The 23,918-nt window shown below is 44.2% G+C and overlaps 1 protein-coding gene across 1 annotated transcript in view; it reads right to left on the bottom strand.

Annotated features, from left to right (window-relative positions):
• The window catches only part of zc3h18 (zinc finger CCCH-type containing 18), a 233,947-nt gene that overhangs the window by 50,194 nt on the left and 159,835 nt on the right, over nucleotides 1–23,918 (bottom strand). Inside the window, 2 exon segments of the mRNA XM_038806172.1 lie at nucleotides 4,980–5,117; nucleotides 6,651–6,839. Coding sequence (XP_038662100.1) covers nucleotides 4,980–5,117; nucleotides 6,651–6,839 — 327 coding nt within the window.

Genomic DNA, 23,918 nt, shown 5'->3' with positions numbered 1-23,918 from the left:
GATGGTTGGGCCGAGGACACTGCCCTGAGAAACTCCTGCAGTGATGTCCTGAAGCTGAGATGATTGACCTCCAACCACCACAACCATCTTCCTTTGTGCCGGGTATGACTCAACCAGCAGAGAGCTTTCCCCTGATTACCACGGACTCCAGTTTTGCTCAGGCTCCTTTATATCATACATGGTCAAATGTTGCCTTGTTGTCAAGAACAGTCACTCCCTCCCCTCACCTCTGGAGTTCAGCTATTTTGTCCATGTTTGAACCAAAGCTGTAATGAGGTCAGGAGCTGAGTGACCCTGGTGGAACCCAGGTTATTGCTGAGTAAGTGTCGCTCGATAACACTGTTGATGACTCCTTCCATCACTTTACAGATGATGGAGAGTAGACTGATAGAGCGGTAATTGACTGGGTTGGATTTGTCCTGATTCTGGTGTACAGCACACACCTGGGCAATTTTCCACATTGCCGAGTGGATGTCAGTGTTGTAGCTGTACTCGAACAGCTTGGCTAAGAGCGTGGCAAATTCTGAGGCACAAGTCTTCAGTACTATTGCTGGAATATTGTCAGGGCCAACAGCCGTTGCAGTATCCAGTGCCTTCAGAAGTTTATTGATATCATGTGGGGTGAATAGAGCTGGCTGAAGACTGACATCTGTGATGTTGGGGACCTCTGGAGAAGGCAGAGATGGATCATCCACTCAACACTCTGGCTGATTGTTGCAAGGCAAGATTGTTGCGAATGAGTGGGCTGCACGGTAGCATAGTGGTTAGCACAGTTGCTTCATAGCTCCAGGGTCCCAGGTTCGATTCCTGGCTTGGGTCACTGTGCTGAGTTTGCACGTTCTGCCTGTGTCTGCGTGGGTGTCCGCCGAGTGCACCGGTTTCCTCCCACAGTCCAAAGATGTGCGGGTTAGGTGGATTGGCCATGCTGAATAGCCCTTAGTTTCCAAAAGGTTTGTTGGGGTTACTATGATAGGGTGCAGGCGTGGGTTTGGGTAGGGTGCTCTTTCCAAGAGCCAGTGCAGACCCGAAGGCCGAATGGCCTCCTCCTATGATATCTATGACTCAGCTTTATCTTTTGCACAGATCTGTCAGGCTCCCCCATCATAAAGTTGCCTCCTCCAGTGAGTTGCTTAATTGTCCATGTGACGCCTGGGAGACATTAGCAAACTGGATCAAATATGTAGTGATGCAATTTAGGGGTAAACAGCCTGAGGGTAAAACTTGTAGCACTGAGTCAGAGGTATATATGCCCACCTCTGTCCTGGGTTGCATTGTCCCATTCATACTGTTGATGAGAATAAACAGGATACCCCTGTTCCGCCAGGATGATTCATTCAAGATTCATCATCCTCCTCAACCAGCCCTTAGACCATTACAGAACTGGATATCCTCTTTTGTCCGTAAATTGGAGGGTAGTTGTTTATTCAAAAGCATGGCCCTGTTTTTGGGTAAAAGGGAGTGGATAATTCAAAGTCCAGATAGCGATGAGTTCAGGCCTATATGTGCCTGGACAGAACCATCTTTGAGGGACTGGGTGGAGCTGAGAGAGATAAAAGAATCCTGTTCAAACAAGTGGAAGGAGAAGGATTTGGAAAGTGATAGGGAGAAGGTTAAGTCCTGCATGACAAACTTGCTTGAGCTCTTTGAAGAAGTAAGTAGTTAGGCGGATAAGGGGGAACCTGTAGATGTGGTATATCTAGACTTCCAGAAGGCGTTTGGCAAGGTGCTACAAAAAAGACTGATCCAGATGGTGAGATCGCAGGGGATTGGGACTAGAGTACCAGGTTGGATTGTGGATTGGCTGACTGACAGAAAGCAAAGGGTTGGGATAAATAGGCCCTTCTCTGGCTGGTGAACTATAACTAGCGGGGTGCCGCAGGGGTCAATCTTGGGACCTCAATTGCTGACAATCTACATAAATGATCTGCAAGAAGGGACTGAGTGTAACATAGCAAAATTTGTGGATGACACTAAAATAGGTGGGAAAGCAGGCAGTGAAGAGGAGATAAAGATTTCACAGACGGATATAGATAGGTTAGGAGATTGGGCCAAAGTTGGTCAGATGGAGTTTAATGTAGATAAGTGTGAGGTTATCCATTTTGGCCGAAAAAATTAGAAAGGCAAATTATTATCCAAATGGAAAGCCGATTCAAAATGAGCTTGGGCAGAGGGATCTGGGTGTCTTTGTTCATGAATCACAGAAAGTCAGTACACAGATACAGCATGTAATAAAAAGGCAAATGGAATGTTAAGAGTTTATTGCAAAAGGGCTGGAATATAAAAGTAGAGAAGTGATGTTGCAATTGTATAGGGTGTTGGTGAGACCACATCTGGAGGTTTGTGTCCAGTTTTGGTCTCCTTATTTGAGGAAGGATGTGGTGGCGTTGGAGGCAGTTCAGAGGAGATTCACCAGATTGATTCCGGGGATGAAAGGGTTGACATTGTTTGGTCTTACACTCACTGGAAATTTGAAGGATGACAGATCTGATCGAGGTAGACAAGATACTAAAAGTGATTGATAAAGTAAACTTGGACCAAATGTTCCCCCTTGTAGGGCAATCTAGACGAGAGGTCACAGATAAAGGTTGAGAGGCGGGATATTTAGAACGGAGAGGTGAGGAGGAATTACTTCTCGCAGAGGGTGGTGAATGTGGAACTTGCTGCCTCATAGTACGGTGGAGTCATTAAACAGTTTCCAGAAGGATATATATATCTGATAAAAAAACTGGGTTGAAGGGATGTATATGGGGAACAGGTAGGGAGGTGGATTTGAGACCAGGAAGAGATCAGCCACGATCTGATTGAATGGTGTAGTGGGCTCGAAGGGATGAATCGCCTACTTCTGCTCCTAATTCCTATATTCATTCAATTCATTGATATAGATTGTAAGTAGTTGAGCATTGATCCCTGAGGCACTCCTAGTTACACCTTGCTAACCCAGAAAATATTAAGTTAACCCTACTCTCTGACCAATCCTTTATCTATGCTGATATCCCGCTATACTCTGTTCTCTTATCTTATGCAGCAATTTCTGATGCGGCACCTTGTCAAATGCCATTTTGGAAATCCACGTAGCTGCATCTACTTGTTCCCCTTTATCCACCTTATTTGTTCCTTTCTCAAAGAACTGTAATAAATTAAACAAAATTGCCATTTCAACTTTGCCTAGTCCCTTTATTATATTCTAAATATCCTGCTATAACCTCCTCAATAATAGATTTTAATAATTTCCCTTTGAAAAATGTTAGGCTAAGTGAGCTATAGTTTATAACCTTATTAGGTAATTAGAGCTCTCTGGTATCACTACTTTACACTTGTCACATCTAAAAAGAATTATTTGCTCCATGGAGATAATTTATTGTCATCATGTTCAGAGCTGGAAATTCTTTTCGGGATAAAGTGGACTGGGCACGTCCTCATAGGCACTCTGTTCTCAACAACACATTTTGTACATTGCATTCCAACTGTAGGCTTTCCCTTTGTCTGAAAATAGATGAAGAAGTTGTAGTGAAATCACAAGCTCCTCCTCTGTGATTTGATCAGGAGTTCCTCTGTTAGGAAAATAATTTCACAGCAAAAGTGAAGCATCAAGCTAAATTTGACTTGCAAATATTTGCACCCAATTGCTTCTTTGAACTCTCCTTATTCTGCAGCAGAATTCTTGGTCAACACAAAAACAGGTTAAACTCTTGGATTACCTGGTCAATACTAACATGAGAATGTCACATTAAGAAATGTTTGGCTGCTCATGTTACTGCAGTGATGTCAGAGTGTGGGTGGAGCTGAGCTCTGGCTCTGCTTTTTAGTTTCACTTTGAGAAAAGCTTGGGTGTGTCTGTGTTTCTTTGGTTTTGTTTTCAGTGTTGGAGCTGAAGCCAGACAAAGCAGGTGTACTGCTGTTCTCTCTGCCATGTAAAGACTATCTCTTGATCATTTGGTGAATTAAGAATTATAAATGTTCTCAGTAGTGAATGTAAACCTGGGCAGCACGGTGGCCTAGTGGTTAGCACAACCGCCTCACGGCGCTGAGGTCCCAGGTTCGATCCCGGCTCTGGGTCACTGTCCGTGTGGAGTTTGCACATTCTCCCCGTGTCTGCGTGGGTTTCGCCCCCACAACCCAAAAATGTGCAGAGTAGGTGGATTGGCCATGCTAAATTGCCCCTTAATTGGAAAAAATAATTGGATAATCTAAATTTATTTTTTAAAAAAAGAAGAAAAAAAAAGTGAATGTAAACCTAATGTGCTTCTGTTAAAAGGTGTTTCTTTTGTCTTCTGGATGTTGTTTGGGAAGTTATTAAGGATTACTTAGTGTTGTATTCTTTGGGGGTTGTATTTGAATTGATGGTTGCTAAGATGTTCACTGTATGTTTTAAAAGGGTAAACTTGAGTTCATAGAATAAACATTGTTTTGCTTTAAAAAATACTTTTCCATTACTGCTGTACCACACCTGTAGAGTGGGCCGTGTGCTCCCCATACCACAATCTAGTAAAAGTTGTGGGTCAGGTAAACTCCATGATACACTTTGGGGTTCTCTAAACCCTGAACAATACTATGCAATGAAATGAAATGAAAATCGCTTATTATCACAAGTAGGCTTCAAATGAAGTTACTGTGAAAAGCCCCTAGTTGCCACATTCCGGCACCTGTTCGGGGAGGCTGGTACGGGAATTGAACCCGCGCTGCTGGCCTGCCATGGTTTGCTTTAAAAGCCAGCTATTTAACCCTGTGCTAAACCAGCCTCTACCAGAAGGTGAGGTGCGCACAGCTGGACAGACACCCCTGACAAAAGTCACCCAGGAGAGACAGACAGCTTTAGATTACTGCTTGTGCCCCATTATAAGAGGCCAATCATTTGATAAATATGATTAGTTCTCTCTTAAAACCAATTCCTAATTTGTGATATCACACACTTTACCATTGAATTGAGTGCAGAATAAAAGCTAGTCACATACTGTTTCATGCTGAAAGTATGGATGTACCTTGATCTGCTCCCAGAGTAGGAGCTGTGTCGGGAGGAATGGCTGGAATAAGAGCTGTAAGAGGAAGATCTTGAGTGCGACCTTGATCGTGACCTGGATGAGCCAGATCCTGAATAGGAAGAAGAGCGAGAAGACGATCTGAAAAAAATTAAGAAAAAAACAATGCTGACTTCCAAATATCATAATTTAGTGCAGCACACAGTGTCACAGATATTAGGATAACTCTAAAGTTTTCCAATTGTTTCTGGGAAAATCCCAGCAGACTGGAAAACTGCAAATGTAACACCTTCATTCAAGAAAGGAGGGAGACAGAAAGCAGCAAATTATAGGTCCGTCTAAAATCTGACAGTGAAAATAAGCTTGACAGCATTAAGTTAACTACTGAACCGTAATCAGGTACTAAAATTGCTCCCTCCCCCCCGCCCCCCCCCAATTCTAAAACACACAACTCTCCAAATCAAGGCAATTTTGCAAGGTGTTCTTAATGCTATATTCTGAGGAAGCTGCAGGTACATAAGGTGAAAGAAAGATCGGCTCCAGAGAGTGGCAGGCCTATACTAGGTACAAGCTCTATATCCCACTGGGTGGATAGGAAAGGCAGGGAATTATAAATCACCCATCGATACAGAGTACTTCAGCTAGTTTTTAATCACCCGTTCCCCATTCCTGGCATAAGACTAGAACATCATATTCAAAATGCATTGATCCTACCTGTTGTAGGATTTTTGCTACAGTTTAGTAGCTCTGAAGAACTCTTTGTCATCATAGGTAGGTTAACTGTACGTTTTTATTGACTCTGCAAGTTTTTATTGACTAACTTGTTCTCGTGATGTTGATTGAGGATTAAATATTGGCCAGTACATCAGAGAAAACTCCCCTGCTCTTCTTCAAAATAGAGCCACGGGCTGTTTACATCCACCTGAAGGGGCAGATGCCCTGTCGTATTGTATCAACTGAGACATAATACCTCCAAAATTGTAACACGAATCCAGTACTAGAGAATCTTAGTTTTTTTTGCACTTGCCTCTGGAGTAGGAGTGGTGATACCACAATCTTCTGAATCAAATGAAGAGTTGTATCCAGTGAGTTATAGATGACACCAAAAAATCATAGGTTTTCCAGGTTGGCCTTGATGAATGCCACCGCCTGGCTGTAATTTCCATTGGCAGCCAATGCATCATGTTTGGACTTCACCCATGTATTTAAATATTGAAAGTCTGGCTGAAATTCTTCTGCTTTTTCCCAGACCCAGTGGAGATCCAGGGTAGGCCACAGCATCATTTTTCCTATGTACTACCGAGATGAAGGACCAAATGAACAGTGCAGATGGAAAACAAAATGGAAGGCTGCGAGCACCCACCCATAATGCTTCTCCCCTACCATCTAACCCATCTTCATTTAAATGGCGTGATTGGACTTTGTTTACAGAAGTGCCTGGCAAATCTCTCTTCCTAAGGGAAACACTGCAACTTCAAGGCAATATCAAAGGGAAGAGTCCAAGTCTCCAATGCTTTCTCCATGTTGTTTGTGCAAAGGCAACTAAGCATTCCTGCAAGAGGGAAGGAAAGTCATGAAAGTTGGACTTTCCCATTTTTTAAACCCGTTTTGCAAATGGCCTTTGATTTCATGAAGTGTGTCCTGAAAAGTAGTTGGTTCCAATATCCTACGTACCTTGATGAGCCAGAGACTGAAACAGACGACCCAGACGTTCTTCGGCGCTTGCGCCCACGGCCTGGTGACGTTGTTGAAACTGGTCTCTTTTTGGGCGATTTGGATCGGCGCCAAGGGTCTTTCCATTCATCTGCTCGTTTTACAGTAGTTGTCGGAACGGTTTCTTTCTTGGGAGGTTCTACTTGCCGGCTAAAAATTACAATAAAGTCGGTTAGTATTTATATTCTGGTCTTAAAGGTCAGCTCCACACGACTATTGGTGACTGAAAGATCGTCGTCGGCTAGTGCAATATTATGCTGTTCCTACAAATCGTTTTTTTCTCTCCTGAGAGTTAGTCATGGTGTAGGAGGGAGACTTCAGATTCTTGGGGCACTGGGCCCAATTTTGGGCAGGAGGCACATGAGGTGGGTTGCATCTTAAAAGAACCAATGTCCTCGTGGGGAAGGTTTAAACTAAACTAGCAGGGAGCTCGGCACCAATATAAAGAGGTAGAAAACAGGATTAAGGTGCATGAAGGCACAAAAGGAGGCATGCTTCATCCAAGGAGTAGTAGCACCATAACAGACAGCAGAATAGGAAGGACTACAAGGAATACAAAGACATGCTCAGAATGCAGGCACATGAACACAAGTATTGCGAATAAGTTGGGCACAAGCACAAAAATCTGTGTAGTCGTCAGAATGTGTAATGGCAATGGCAAAAGTATGGCTAAAAATGGTGAGGATCGAGCACATAGTATTCAAGGATACAAAGTGTTCAGAAAAAATAGGTAAGGAAAAAGGCTAGCCGGGCTGGAATGATTTCTTAGAGGGGGCGCGGACAGAAGCCATTTGGTGAGAATTGAGAAGTGAAAAAGGTGTATGGAATACACCGGTCCCAAATAGTGACAGAAAGATAGAGGATTAAATCTGCAGTGAAATCACAGATGTGCAAGAATTATGCAGGGGTGGTATTTGGGAAGCTTATCCCATTCAATATTTGGGTAATTAATAAAGGGTAAAGAAGGGAGGTATTTCGCAAATGCGTCCAAGAACTTCTTCAACTAGAATGTTCCTGGTCCAACTAGGAAGGAGGCATTGCTAGAATTGTTGCTAATAATTAATAATAATCGCTTATTGTCACAAGTAGGCTTCAATGAAGTTACTGTGAAAAGCCCCTAGTCGCCACATTCTGGCGCCTGCTTGGGGAGGCTGGTACGGTAATTGAAGCTGTGCTGCTGGCATTGTTCTGCATTACAAGCCAGCTGTTTAGCCCACTGTGCTAAACCAGCTGGGGAATGAGTTGGGCCAAGTGACTATGGGAAAACCTTTGGGAAGAGGGATCATAGATTTTAGACTAGCAATGGCACGTAATAATCATGGGGTTGGTTTAGCACACTGGGCTAAATCGCTAGCTTTTAAAGCAGACCAAGGCAGGCCAGCAGCACGGTTCAATTCCCGTACCAGCCTCCCCAAACAGGTGCCGGAATGTGGCGACTAAGGGCTTTTCACAGTAACTTAATTGAAGCCTACTCGTGACAACAAGCAATTTTCATTTTTCATCTAAAGTAGAATCAGAATGGGACAGTATAGAAGAGGCCATTTGGCTCATTGTTTCTGTGCCAGTTTTCCAAAGGAGCAATTCACCTTGTTCGGTCCCCTGCACATTGACTGCAACAGGACACAAACTGGCTGAACGGGCAGATCGAATTTAGTAAGTGTGAGATGAAGCATTTTGGCAGAAAGGGTAGGGTGGACGATATGGGCTTAATGGCAAAGTTTTAACAAGTGCAAATGGGCAGGAGACCTAAGGTTTCACATGCATAGATCTTTGAAGATAGCAGGACATACTGGAAGTGTACTTAACAAAAAAAATAGGATGATGATACGGAGTAGAAAAGTAGGGAAGTTATGCTCAATGTTTTTAGGTCACAACTATAATGTGTCCAATTCTAGTCACCGCATTTTAGGGAGGATGTGAGGATCCTTGAGAGGGCACAGAGGAGATTTACCAGAATAGTTCCAGGCATTGGGAATTTTGGCTGCAACGTTAGGTTGGAGAAGCTGAGTTTGTTCCCCTTGAGCAAAGGAGGTACAGGGATTACAGATCTGTGGATTGAGCAGGAGACTGGATTGTTCTGCATACCCCGATGACATGAATGTGACTCTTACTGCTCGAGAACAGTTACATGGTCACCAGCCATCTTCCAGCGTTTTGCCTCAGCCAAGCTAATGCAGAGCAGTCCAGGTACAGAAGCACGGATCTCACTGGGTTTAAGGCTCAGTTATGTACTATTTCACAGAATATTGGAATGGTACAGCACAAGAGGCCATTCAGTCCATCCCGTCTGGCTCTCTGAAGAAGTAATTCACCTTGTGCCACTCCCATGGCCTTGCACATTCTTCCTTTTCAGATAACAATCCAATTCTCCTTTCAAGTTCTAAATTAGATTTATGCTCCCACAAGAAGATCCATGTGTTATACTTTAAATAAGCCAGTTGCACTGCTAGTTCTGGATTGTTGAGACTTTGCCTTCTTAATGCCGGAAGGTTGGCCACAGGGATTTCCAGTGCTTTGTTGGAAGACATTGAAGTTTTAATTCAGGTATTTGAAATAATATACCCCTCCCTCCACGATATAGGTTTGTTTTCCCTTTCTTCCCTCCCAGATCTCTGCACATACTTCCTTTGTAAGGATTGTGAAATAATAGTGGCTCATATCATGCTTTGGGTGAGAGCACAAATGTTGAGGAAGAGGTACTTATTTTTCAGATTCCTTTTGTCTTGTTGTTTTGTTGGGTGTACCTGGATCTGATGGCTTCACAGAGGTTGGTTCGATCCAGCCGAGTTCTTTGTTTGTTGATTTGCACCCTGTTCATTTGTTTTTTTCTCAACTTTAACAAGGTTTTGTCTCATTAACCTCCTCGATCCCTCTGGGTTCCTGTCCTGTCTTTTTCCTCTCTCGACTTTCTTGATAGTCAAAAATGTTATCAACCGACTGACATCCTTTACATATTCACTGCGTACTGACACTGCGTTAAAGCAGCGGGCGTTGCTGCATGGAGGTGCTCATCTTGTTTTCCATGGCTTTTAAAACAACTTGGGTACATTTGTTCTGTTTATATCCCTTTGTTACAGATGGTAATAACTTCAGAATTGCCTGTGTGCCTGCAGACAACTTTCTACAACTTTATAAGAGTCCCCAGATTATCTTTGCCGTGGCTACATCAATTAGGGAGATCAGTGGATCCCGGAAAAAAATGCAGAAGGATTTCTCGGATAATTTTTTTAAAAATTTAAATTTAGAATACCTAATTCATTTTTTCCAATTAAGGGGCAATTTAGCATGGCCAATCCACTGACCCTGCACATCTTTGGGTTGTGGGGGCGAAACCCATGAAAGCACAGGGAGAATGTGCAAACTCAACATGGACAGTGAAATTATAATAATAATCTTTACTGTCACAAGTAGGTTTACATTAACAGTGCAATGAAGTTACTGTGAAAAGGCCCTAGTCGCCACATTCCGGCACCTGTTCGGGTACACAGAGGGAGAATTCAGAATGTCTAAATTACCTAACAGCACGTCTTTTGGGACTTGTGGAAGGAAACTGGAGCACCCGGAGGAAACCCACGCAGGCACAGGGAGAACGTGCAGACTCCACAAAGACAGTGACCTAAGCGGGAATCGAACCTGGAACCCTGGCGTTGTGAAGCAACAATGCTAACCACTGTGCTACCGTACTGCCCATAACTTACACAAGCAATTGGGTGGCCTTGTGACAATTAACAGCAAAATGTCAAATATTGTGGTCAAAAGCCAGGTAATATAAATATGCAATAAATGGTACAGAATGAGCATGGACCTGGAATCAATTTCAATGCAGTAAAGTTATTTGAAAAATGCTAAAAATATACTGGGATAGGCAGCCAGGAGAGCAAAGTACTAATTTAGAGATTAACTAAGTCTTCAGAATGCACAGATCAAACCTCATTTCAAATCCTGGACTTAGCCACAAAAAGGTGCAGCTACATCAGAAATTGTAAATCTATAAGAGTAAAGCCAAGTGCAAAGAGAATAAATTTTAAGCTATGCTGCTGGATTCATAGAAATGGATGGAATCACACAATGCCTGCTCAAGTTACATCCAGTAATAGAATATTGATTCATTCAGCCATTGTAAACTAGTGACCCTGAACACAAAGAAGTTTGAATTTGGTCATGGAGTCACAATACCAAGAAGATAGTCATTCAAATCCATGCCAGATCTCTATAGAGCAATTCAGTCAGTCCCAATCCCTTGCTGTAACTCAGGAGCCCTTCAAATTTCCTTCAAGCAACTGCTCGGCCCAAGAGCACAAGGGCCCAAAACTAGTGTTGTGAACATATCCCAGTCCACCACACAAGCCCACTTCCCATCCGTTGACTCTGTCCACACCACACGCTTCCTTGGGAAAACGGGCAGCATAATCAAAGACCACTTTAAAATCGTTCATTAGATTAGATTTAGATTTGTCACATGTTCCGAGGTACAATGAAAAGTATGTTCTGCGTACAGAATATAGTGCCACAACCATAAAGAAGATACGTAGAAAGATCAGTTCAGTCCATAAGAGGGTCATTTAGGAGTCTGGTAACAGCGGGGAAGAAGCGGTTTTTGAATCTGTTCGTGTGTGTTCTCAGACTTTTGTATCTCCTGCCCGATGGAAGAAGTTGGAAAAGCCAATAAGTCGGGTGGGAGGGGCCTTTGATTATGCTGCCCGCTTTCCCAAGGCAGTGAGAGGTGTAGATGGAGGCAATGGATGGGAGGCAGGTTTGTGTGATGGACTGGGCGGTATTCATGACTCTCTGAAGTTTCTTGCGGTCTTGGGCCGAGCAGTTGCCATACCAGGCTGTGATGCAGCCAGATAGGATGCTTTCTATGGTTGTGCCACAATTTACAGATTCACAGAAAAATACAGTGCAGAAAAGGCCCTTCGGCCCATCAAATCTGCACCGCCTTTGTGTGGCCCTGATCTGCCAATCCCAATCCCATTTACCAGCACCATAGCCTCGAATGTTAAGAAGTGCCAAGTGCTCATCTGGGTACTTTTAAAAGAATGTGAGGCAACCTGCCTCTACCACCCTCCCAGGCAGTGCATTCCAGACAGTCACCACCCTCTGGGTAAAAAGGTTTTTCCCTTAAATCCCCCCTGAACCTCCCATCCCTCACCTTGAACTTGTGTCCACTCGTAACTGCCCTTTCAACATGGGGAACAGCTGCTCCCTATACACACCTCTCAATCTCCTACATCTCAATCAGGTTGCCCCTCAGTCTTCTCTGCTCCAGCGAAAACAACCCAAGCCTATCCACCCTCTCTTCATAACTGAAATGTTCCATCCCAGGCAACATCCTGGTGAATCCCCTCTGCACCCCCTCCAGTACAATCACATCCTTCCTATAATGTGGCGACCAGAACTGCACACAGTGTTCCAGCTGTGGCCCCACCAAAGATCTATCTAACTCCAACATGACTTCCCTGCTTTTGTAATTTGTGCCTCGATTGATAAAGGCCAGTGTCCCATTTGCCTTTTTCACCCCCCTATTAACCTACCCATCTGTCTTTAGAGATCTATTTACAAACACGCCAAGGTCTCTTTGTTCCTCAGGACATCCCAGTATGGTGCCATTCATTGAATATTTCCTTGTCAAGTTGCTCCTTCCTCACACTTTTCAGGATTAAATTCCATCTGCCACTTATCTGCCCATTTGACTATTGACTCTTACTATAATCCAAGACTCTCAGCCTCATTGTTAACCACCTGGCCAATCTTTGTGCCATTTGCAAACTTACTGATCCTACCCCCCACATAGTCATCTATGTTGTTTATATAAATGACAAATAATAGGTGACCCAGCACAGATCCCTGTGGTACGCCACTGGACACTGGCTTCCAGTCACGAAAGGAGTGGGGTGCCATTACCCCCTGTCTCTTGCAGCTCAGCCAGCTTTGAATCCAGCTTATTGAGTTCCCTTGTATCCCAGGTGTATTTGCCTTCTTTATAATCTCCCATGTGAGGGACCTTGTCAAATGCTTTGCTGAAATCCATGTAAGCTGCATCAGCTGCACTACCCTCATCTACACACTTACTCATGTGCTCAAAAAATTCAATCAAATTTGTTTGGCATGACCTCCATGTGACTATTCCTGATCAAACCTTGCCTCGCCAAGTGGAGATAGATTCTCTCCTTTAGAATTTTCTCCAGTCGTTTCCCCCCCACTGACGTGAGACTCACTGGCCTGTAGTTCCCCGGCTTATCCCTACAGCCTTTCTGAAATAGTGTGACCACATTAACGGTTCACCAGTCATCTGACACCTTGCCCGTAGTCAGAGAAGAATTAAAAATTTGGATCCGGGCCCTGCAATCTCTTCCCTCGCCTCCCACAACAACATGGGACACAATTCATCCGGATCTAGAGATTTCCCCACTTTTAAACCTGCCAAGAGCTCCAATACCTTGTCCCTCCCTATGACAACTTGCTCAATAACCTCTCAGTCCCGGAGTTCCATATGTGCCTCCTCCTCATTCTCGTGGGTGAAGACAGATATGAAATATTAATTTAACACCACATCAATATCCTTTGGCTCCATCCACAGATCCCCCCCCCCCCCCCCCCCCCCCCCCACCATGGTCCTTAATGCACCCTACTTTTTCCCCAGTTATCCTCTTCCCACTCATATACTTACAGGTTATCTTGAGATATTTCCTACTTTTATCAGCTAGAGTTTTCTTATATCCCCTCTTTGGTCTTCTAATTGCTTTCTTAAGCTCCATCCTACATTTTCTGTACTCCATTAATGCCTCTGTTGATTTGCTCCCATTGTACTTACTAAAAACCTCTCCTCCTTCTCATTGTATCCTGAAAATCTCTGGTCATTCATGGTTATCTGGGCTTGTTACTCCTTCCTATTACCCGGGAGGGAATATGTTGGGCCTCCCCATTTCCTCTTTGAACACCCTCCACTCCAGTCTGGATGTTCTCCCCGTGTCTGCGTGGGTTTCCTCCGGGCGCTTCGGTTTCCTCCCATAAGTCCTGAAGAACGTGCATGTTAGGTGAATTGGACATTCTAAATTCTCCCTCAGTGTACCCGAACAGGCGCCAGAGTGTGGCGCCTAGGGAATTTTCACAGTAATTTAACTGCAGTGTTAATCTGACCCTACTTGTGACACTAATTGAGATTATTATTACTGCTCTTCTATCTCCCCACCAGTAACTTGTAAGCAATTTCCTTGTAAGCCATGGTTTGGCCACAGTTCCCTTTCTACTCTTGTGCCAAATAGGAAGAAACAACTTTTGGAGTTCACCTATTTGTTCGTTGAATGCCTGCCACTGTCCTTCCTTTCAGTAATGTTTCCCAGGCCGTCATAGGCAGTTCATGCCTCATACCATCATAGTTACCTTTATTGAGATTCAGGACACTGGTCTCAGAATCAACTAGTTCACTAGCCACCTTGAAATGGAGAGAGATTGCTGAACTCTCAAGTACAGAACAATCATGAATCACATGCAGGTTTTTGTGAGGGCCACAAAGAGTCCAGCACGAGTTTGTGGAGTCAAACAGAAAGTAACTTTTATTTACAACAATATTTACACAGCTCCAGTGGTTCACTACTGGTTCTCTCTCTTTAGCCGATACCACACTGACCAGCTGTATTTATACAGCTGAAAGGTTAATGAATGCCCCTCCCCCCAATATTCCCCATGAGTCATGTGGTAACCGATAGGATCCGGGCAGGTTGTAACATCCCTCTCCCCCAAAGTCCGAGGAATCCGTCGAAGACCCTGGCAAAGGAGGGCGCCGGACTCTTTTGACATCAGGCTGTTCGCCATGAGCACGAGGTGCGGATCAGGCGGCGTACAATGAGATGGCGAATGGCGCTTCCAAGACTAAGACTGTAACAGCTGCTAATCAATTGTGCTGTGCTTGCATCCCATCCTCGCCGCCAGTATAGTAACGACAAGGGGGGTCCGGCGGTTCACAGGGAGACGTTTATTCAGTTTTACAGCGGCACATACATAGAGCCCGGTTACACATTACTGGGTCCTTACTCCTTTGGGCTACTACAGAGGTCGACCTATTACACAAATGCTGGTTAATTCTCAGTCCAATCAGGATAAGCAAACAATCTTCCCCAGCTGGATGAACCTCATGCATGTCACATGCAGGTTATTACACAGGTGCAGCAAGTAATGAGGAAGAGAAATGGGGATGGAATACAATCGTAAGAAAGTCTTCTTACAAGGCATTGATTAGATCACACCTAGTATGCACAGTTTTGTTCTCATTTAAGGAGGTCTAGGCTTGCTAGCAGTTCAAAGAAGGTTCATAAGGTTGATTCCAGGGTGAAGGGGTGTCTTACATAAGAACGGAGAGCAGGAGTAGGCCAGTTGGCCCCTCGAGCCTGCTCCGCCATTCAGTGAGATCAGGCTGATCTTTTGTGGACTCAGCTCCACTTTCCGGCCCGAACACCATAACCCTTAATTCTTCAAAAAACTATCTATCTTTATCTTAAAAACATTTAATGAAGGAGCCTCAACTGCTTCATTGGGTAAGGAATTCCATAGATTCACAACCCTTTGGGAGAAGAAGTTCCTCCTAAACTCAGTCCTAAATCTACTTCCCCTTATTTTGAGGCTATGCCCCCTAGTTCTGCTTTCACCCGTCAGTGGAAACTACCTGCCCGCATCTATCCTATCTATTCCCTTCATAATTTTAATCTTATGAGGAACGATTGAGTAGGTTCGGCCCGATACTAAATGGGAGTGTAGAAGAATGAGAGGCAAACTTATTGAAACACGTATGACTCTGAGGGGGGAGCTGGAAAGGGTAGTTGCTGAGAGTATAGATGCTGAGAGGATATTTCCCCTCATGGGATATGTGGAACAAGGCAGAAACATTTCAAAATGGGGTCTCCCATTTAAGATGGGATGAGGAGGTTCTCTTGTTGGAAGGGCATTAATATTGGGAATTGTCTATCCCAGAGAGTAGTGGAGGCTGGACCATTGAATATATTCAAGGCTGAACTTGACAGAATTTTGATCTACAAGGGAGTCAAAGGTGATGGGGGCAGGCAGAAAAGTGGAGTTATATCCACAATCAGGTATGATCTTACAGAATGGCAGAGCAGGCTCGAGGGGTGAAAAGGCTTATTCCTAGTTCTGTGTTACTTTCTATTTGCAAACTTCTAGAACAAATATTGTACAAGCATCTGCGTTAGGAGCAATTCTACAATTTCAATCCAACGGAGTATGATTCTGCATCAGGAATGGCAGCTCACATAAGGGAATCAATCTCATGGCTGAAGAAAATTGGGCATCTTGAATAGCGTATATTCTCTACGAAGCCACCAGTTAAAAATGATAACTTTGCTTAAATAGACAGTACCTTTAACATAGGAAAATACCTCAATGCGCTTCACAGAAGCACAACAAAATAAACATTAAGAGTGGAATCATAGAATGGTTCCAGTACAGAAGGCCATTCAGTATGTTTAGTCCACAAAGCCATTCTGCAAGAACAGTTCAGCTGGTCCCACTCCCCTACTCTTTCCCCTGTATCTACTGAAGGAGCAAATACTCCTGCTCCTGTTTCTATGCAATCCAGGTGATTGTCAACTCCTCTTTGAAAGTTGCAACAAATCTGCCCCCAACACCTCACGCTGTGCATTTAAACTCCAAACCATTTTCTGCATAAACATTTCTTTCTTGGGCTGCTTTTTGACTTTGTCAATCATGTATGCCCTCTGGTCTCAATCCTCCCAGCATTAGGAACAGCTTCTCTCTAACTACCTCTACTGATTTTGAGCATCTCTACCAAAACTCGTCTCAATATTCTTTTCACTACGGAGAACAAAGCCAGCTTCTCTAATCTATCTTCAGGACTGCAGTCCCTTGTCTTTCGGAGTCAAAGGAGGAGATATTTGAGAAAAGCTATAAGTTTGACGAAAAGGTGGTTTTGAACAAAGGTCTTAAAGGAGGAGAGTAAGAGGCACTGAGTTTTAAGCCGGGAATTCCAGACTTCTGGGCCCGACAGCTGAAGACACAGTTGTTAACAGTGGAAAATAGGAGATTAAAGATGCGTAGAAGGTTGCAATTCAAGGAGTGGAAATCTTGAAGCATTGTGGGGCTGCAGGAAATTACAGGATAGGAGGAGGGACGTTAGGAACGGATAAGAACATGAGAATACAAATTTTTAATTCAAGGCAGTAACCATTTACTTGTTTATAGAGATGGCTAATGGAATATTGTTTATAGAAAGGAGGTTCCCTGGAGTGTAGGTAATTAATGAGGGATGGTGTTTAGTGCTAGCTAAACTCATTTTAGCAGGACAGAAACATAGAAAATAGAAGCAGGAGGCGGCCATTCGGCCCTTTGAGCCTCCTCTGCCATTCATGATCATGGCTGTCCATTAAATTCAATACCCTGATCCCGCCTTCTCCCCATATCCCTTTAGCCGCAAGAGCTATATCCAATTCCTTCTCGAAATTACGGTATTGGCCTCAACTACTTTGTGGTAGCGAATTCTAGATTCACCACTCTCTGGGTGATGAAATTTCTCCTCACCTCAGTCTAAAAGGTTGACCCCTAAACCTCAAACTATGACCCCTAGTTCTGGACTCCCCCCCACCATCGGAAACATTCTTTCTGAATCTACCTGGTCTTTGGAGCGGCACAGTACCACAGTGGTTAGCACAGTTGCTTCACAGCTCTCGGGACCCGGGTTCGATTCATGGCTTGGGTCACTATCTGTGCAGAGTCTGCATGTTCTCCTTGTGTCTGCGTGGGTTTCCTCTGGGTGCTCCAGTATCCTCCCCCAAGTCGCAAAATAATTGCTTGTTAGGTGAATTGGACATTCTGAATTCTCCCTCTGTGTACCCGACCAGGTGCCGGAATGTGGCGACTAGGGGATTTTCACAGTAGTTACATTGCAGTGTTAACGTAAACCTACTTGTGACACTAATAAAGATTGTTGTTAATTCAGTTAGAATTATGCAAGTTTTTATGAGATCCCCTCTGACTCTTCTAAACTCCAAAGAATTCCTAACCAATTTATCCTCATATAACAGTCCCGCCATCCCATGAATCAGCCTGGTAAACCTTCTCTGCACTCCCTTCATAGCAAGAACATCCTTCCTCAAATAAGGACAGGGAAACTGCAACCAATGCCCTATACAATTGCAGTAAAATCCTCTCGCTATGAAGGCTGACATTCCATTTGCCTTCTTTACTGCCTGCTTTACCTGCACCCTTACTTTCAGCGACTGATGCACGAGGACACCAAGTATCCAGAATATCCATTTCTCTCAATTTACACCCATTCAATTAATAATCTGCCTTCCTATTTTTGATATCAAAGCGGATAACCTCACATTTACCACATTATATTTCATCTGCCATGCATATTCCCACTCACTTTTTCACAGTAACTTCATTTGAAGCCTACTTGTGACAATAAGCGATTTTCATTTCATTTCAGCATGTCCTAATCCCACTGAAGCATCTCTGCAACCTTCTCAAAGCTCACCCTCCCACCGAACTTTGTAACATCTGCAAATTTGGAGATAATACATTTCCCTCTTCCAAATAATTAATATATAATGTGAACAGTTGGGTTCCCAGCACAGATCTAGTCACTGCCTGCCATTCAGAATAAGACCCATTTATTCCAACCGTTTGCTTCCTGTCTGCTAACCATCTTTTTATCCATCTCAAGACACTACCCGCAATCCCAGGTGCTTTAACTTGACATAGTAATCTGCTAGGTGAGCCTTGTCGAACGCCTTCTGAAAGTCTAAATAATAATAATAACAACAACAATCGCTTATTGTCACAAGTAGGCTTCAATTAAGTTACTGTGAAAAGCCCCTAGTCGCCACATTCCGGCGCCTGTTCGGGCAGGCCGGTACAGGAATTGAACCCGCGCTGCTGGCTGTGTTCTGCATTGCAAGCCAGCTGTTTAGCCCACTGTGCTAATCCACATCCACCGGCTCTCCCTGGTCAACTATACTAGTTACATCTTCAAAGAATTCTAGTAGATTTGTCAAGCACGATTGTCTCATTACACCACTGCTTTCCAAATGCTGTGCTATGAAATCCTTGATGTGGAGATGCCGGCGTTGGACTGGGGTGAGCACAGTAAGAAGTCTTACAACACCAGGTTAAAGTCCAACAGGTTTGTTTCAAACACTAGCTTTCGGAGCACTGCTCCTTTCTCTGGTGAATGAAGAGGCCTTGTAAGTTGTAAGACTTCTTAATGAAATCCTTGATAATGGACTCCAGCAACTTACCTACTTCCGGCGTTAGTCTCACTGGTCCACAGTTCCTGGTTTTCTCTCTACCTCCCTTTTTGAATAGCGGGGTCACATTCGCTACCCTCCAATCTGGAGGAACCATTCCAGAGTTCAAAGAACTTTGGAAAATGACCACCAATGGACAGGATCACAGACAGACTCTCGGCAGTTGTGTCAAGGACTAAACAACATAACGGGCTACAAAGCGAAGCCGAGCAGTATCTCTGGCAGCAGCGCACCTCTCCCCGATGAACTTAATGCATTCTATGCTCGGTTTGAGCAGGTAACCAACAATCCGCTGTCAAGTGCCCCAGCAGCCCATAATTCACCCATACCCACCATCACAGTTTCCAAAGTCAGATCGGCCTTCCTGAAAGTGAACCCACGGAAGGCGATGGGCCCGGACGGGATCCCTGGTCGTGCACTCAGAGCCTGCGCATACCAGCTGGCAGAGGTATTCACAGACATCTTTAACCTATCCCTACTCCACTCCGAGGTCCCCACCTGCTTCAAGAAGACCACCATCATACCGGTACCAAAGAAGAACCAGGCAACATGCCTCAATGACTACCGCCCGGTGGCCCTGGCGTCAGTTGCAATGAAGTGCTTAGAGAGGCTGATCATGAAGCGTATCACCTCCATACTCCCGGAACGCCTTGACCCACTTCAATTCGCATATCGTCGCAACCGGTCCACATCAGACGCCATTTCCCTGGCCCTAAACTCATCCCTGGAGCATCTCGAAAACAAGGACTCCTACATCAGACTCCTATTTATTGACTACAGCTCCGCCTTCAACACCATAATCCCAGCCAAGCTCATATCAAAGCTCCAAAACCTAGGACTTGGCTCTCCACTCTGCAACTGGATCCTTGATTTTCTGACCAACAGACCACAGTCAGTAAGAATGAACACCAACACCTCCTCCACAATAGTCCTCAATACCGGTGCCCCGCAAGGCTGCGTACTTAGCCCCCTACTGTACTCCCTGTACACACACGACTGCTAGGCAAAACTTGGTTCCAACTCCATCTACAAGTTTGCTGACGATACGACCATAGTGGGCCGGATCTCGAATAACGACGAGTCCGAATACAGGAGGGAGATAGAGAACCTAGTGGAGTGGTGTAACGACAACAATCTCTCCCTCAATGCCAGCAAAACTAAAGAGCTGGTCATCGACTTCAGGAAGCAAAGTACTGTACACACCCATGTCAGCATCAACGGAGCCGAGGTGGAGATGGTTAGCAGTTTCAAATTGCTAGGGGTGCACATCACCAAAAATCTATCCTGGTCCACTCACGTCGACACTATCACCAAGAAAGCACAACAGCGCCTATACTTCCTCAGGAAACTAAGGAAATTCGGCATGTCCACATTAACCCTTACCAACTTTTGCAGATGCACTATAGAAAGCATCCTATCGGGCTGCATCACAGCCTGGTATGGCAACTGCTCGGCCCAGGACCGCAAGGAACTTCAGAGAGTCGTGAATACCGCCCAGTCCATCACACAAACCTGCCTCCCATCCATGGACTCCATCTACACCTCCCGCTGCCGGGGGAAAGCGGGCAGCATAATCAAGGATCCCTCCCACCCGGCTTACTCACTTTTCCAACTTCTTCCATCGGGCAGGAGATTCAGAAGTCTGAGAACACGCACGAACAGACTCAAAAACAGCTTCTTCCCCACTGTCACCAGACTCCTAAATGACCCTCTTATTGACTGACCTCATTAACACTACACCCTGTATGCTTCAACCGATGCCAATGCTTATGTAGTTACATTGTATATCTTGTGTTGCCCTATTATGTATTCTCATGTATTTTCTTGAATTTTGTTTAATCCCCTTTTCTTCCATGTACTGAATGATCTGTTGAGTTGCTTGCAGAAAAATACTTTTCACTGTACCTCGGTACACGTGACAATAAACAAATCCAATCCAATCCACTATTTCTAGGGCCACTTCCTCAAGTACTCTGTGATGAAGATTATCAGGCCCTGAAGATCTGTCCACCTTCAATCTCATTAATTTCCCCATTTCTTTACAAATTTTGTTTTAGTAAATTTAGAATACCCAAATCATTTTTTCCAATTAAGGGGCAATTTAGCATGGCCAATTCACCTACCCTGCACATCTTTTGGGTTGTGGAGGTGAGACCCACACAGACACGGGAAGAATGTGCAAACTCCACACGGACAGTGACTCAGTGCCTGGATCGAACCTGGGCCGTCAGCGCTGTGAGGCAGCAGTGCTAACCACTGTGCCACCCTGCTGCCCACAAACCATTCTTTACTAATACTAATTTCTCTCAGCTCCTCACTAAAACTTGTGTTTCTCAGAACTTCCGATACATTATTCATGCCTTCCTTTGTGAGGACAGAAGAATTTAGTTTCTCACCCATTTCTTTGTTCCCCGTTATGAATCCCCCCCGTTTCTGACTGGAAGGGGCCTACATTAGTTTTTATCAACCTTTTTCTCTTTACAAACCTATAGAAACTTTCACAGTCAGTTGTTACGTTCCCCGCCAGTTTACTTTCAAATTGTATTTTCCTCTTCTTAATCAATCCCTTGGTCTGCCTGCTGAATTTTAACTATTCCCAATCTTCAGGTTCATTGCTTTTTCTTGTTAACTTGCACGTCTCTTCTTTAAATCTAACACTATCGCTAATTTCCCTTGTAAGCCATGGTTTAGCCACAGTTCCCTTTCTACTCTTGCGCCAAATAGGAATAAACAACGTTTGCAATTCACCTATTTGTTCCTTGAAAGCTGCCATTGCCTGTCCGCTGTCCTTCCTTTCAGTAATGTTTCCCAGTCCATCGTAGCCAGCTCATCCCTCATATCATCAGTTACCTTTATTGGGTTTCAGGACCCTGGTCTCAGAATCAACTACTTCACTATTCACCTTGAAAGATCTATTTTTTAAAAAAAATTAAGTGTTCCCAATTCTTTTTGCTTCAATTAACAGGCAATTTAGCATGGGCAATCCACCTACCCTGCACATGTTTGGGCTATGAGGGTGAGACCCACGGAGACACAGAGATAATGTGCAAACTCCACACGGACAGTGACCCAGGGCTGGGATAAAACCCAGGTTCTCAGCGCCGTGAGGCAGCAGTGCTAACCACTGAACCACCGTGCCGCTCTACCTTGAAAGAGTTCTACCATATTATGGTGACTCATCCCAATAGTTCTCTCACAACTAGATTGCCAACTAATCCTTTCTCATTGCACAACAGCCAGCCCAAGATAGCCTGTTCCCTTGTTGATTCTTCAATATACCAGGTCCAGAAAACCATCCTGTATGCACTCCAGAAATTATTCCTCTGTTGCACTGTGACTAATTTAAGCCACCCAATCTATATGCAGATTAAAGTCACCCATAATCACAGATGTTCCTTTATCACATACATCTGTGATTTCCTGTTTAATGCTATTCCCAACATTATCACTGCTGTTTGCTGGTCTGTATACCATCCCTACGACTGGTTTTTCGTCCTTATGTTTCTTAACTCGACCCAGACAGATTCCACATCATCTGTACTAATATATTTCCTCAATATTGTATCAATATCCTCTTTAATCAATAATGCAACTCCACCACGTTTTCCCTTCAGTCTGTCGTTCCTAAAAACTGAAGAGCCCTCAATGTTTTGTTCCCATCCATGGTCACCTTGTACCCATGTCTCCGTAATCCCAATTATATAGTATCCCTTTACATCTATCTGTGCAACTAATTCATCCATTTTATTTCGAATGTTCCGAGCATTTAGGTACAAAACCTTAAGGTTAGTCCTTTTAACATTCCTTGTCACGTCCCTACTATTTATCTAATATAGGCCCTTTCTCTGGCTATCATTTTTCTTATTCTGCTTTCCGTGTTTTTTTCTTGATTTTCCCTGCTCTGAATCCTTACATAGGTTTCCATCACCAGGCCATATTAGCTAAATCCTCCCCAACTGCTCCAGCAAGAACCCCCAGTGACAATATCACTAGGCACGAGTTTTCGATGAGCTCCAATTTATGAAAGATGGAAAGACAATTCTAGAGGTTACAAAGGCTTGAACAGCAGGTGAGCTGAGGCAGGAATGGAGATAGAACCATCATAGAATTTACAATGCAGAAGGAGGCCATTCGGCCCATCAAGTCTGCATCAGCCCTTGTAAAGAGCAGCTTATCCAAGCCCACACCTCCACCCTATCCCCGTAACCTAGTAACCCCACCCAACCTTTTTGGGTAGTAAGGGCAATTTAGCACAGCCAATCCATCTGACCTGCACATCTTTGGACTGTGGGGGGAAACCGGAGCACCTGGAGGAAACCCACGCACCCTCAGGGAGAACGTGCAGACTCCACACAGACAGTGACCCAAGCCGGGAATCGAACCTGGGACCCTGGAGCTGTGAAACAACTGTGCTAACCATTGAGCTACCGTGTCGCCCAGTATTCAGGATGCAAGTAGGCAGGTTTTGTATTGAAGAGATTATGAATACAGAAGCTTAGCTTGGGGGTCAAACAGGATGACAGACTGTGAACAGCCAAGGCTAGGCTAAAACAAAACAATGATGAGGTATTGCAATCTGTGGTGGGAACTGAAGACTAGTTTTGGACTGACCAATGTCGAACAGGAGAATATTGTAGCTGATTCAGAACTGTATGCTAGGCAAGCAGTGAGTGGAGTCTCAATCTTATGCGCTTACAGTACACACTCTGTGGTGATGCAGTCACAAAGACATATTTGTGCTGCTGGAATTTCACCTCGGGGGAAGCTTTTGATCAGTTGAGGAACTATTGCCTGTGCCATCTTCCTACAGAGATAATTTTACAAATCCACAATAAAGCTGCAACACAAAAGCAATATTATCTCTGCTCTATTTTAGCAGTCACCCCACCGTAATCGAAATTTAAATGAGTCCACTCAGGTCAAAAATACCGCTTGAAAACATCTGCAG

The sequence above is a fragment of the Scyliorhinus canicula genome, chromosome 9 (genome assembly GCF_902713615.1).
Source record: "Scyliorhinus canicula chromosome 9, sScyCan1.1, whole genome shotgun sequence".
NCBI classification, from domain to species: Eukaryota; Metazoa; Chordata; class Chondrichthyes; order Carcharhiniformes; family Scyliorhinidae; genus Scyliorhinus; species Scyliorhinus canicula.
Note: the sequence above shows the minus strand (reverse complement) of the source record. Positions and strands in the feature narration are given on the sequence as shown.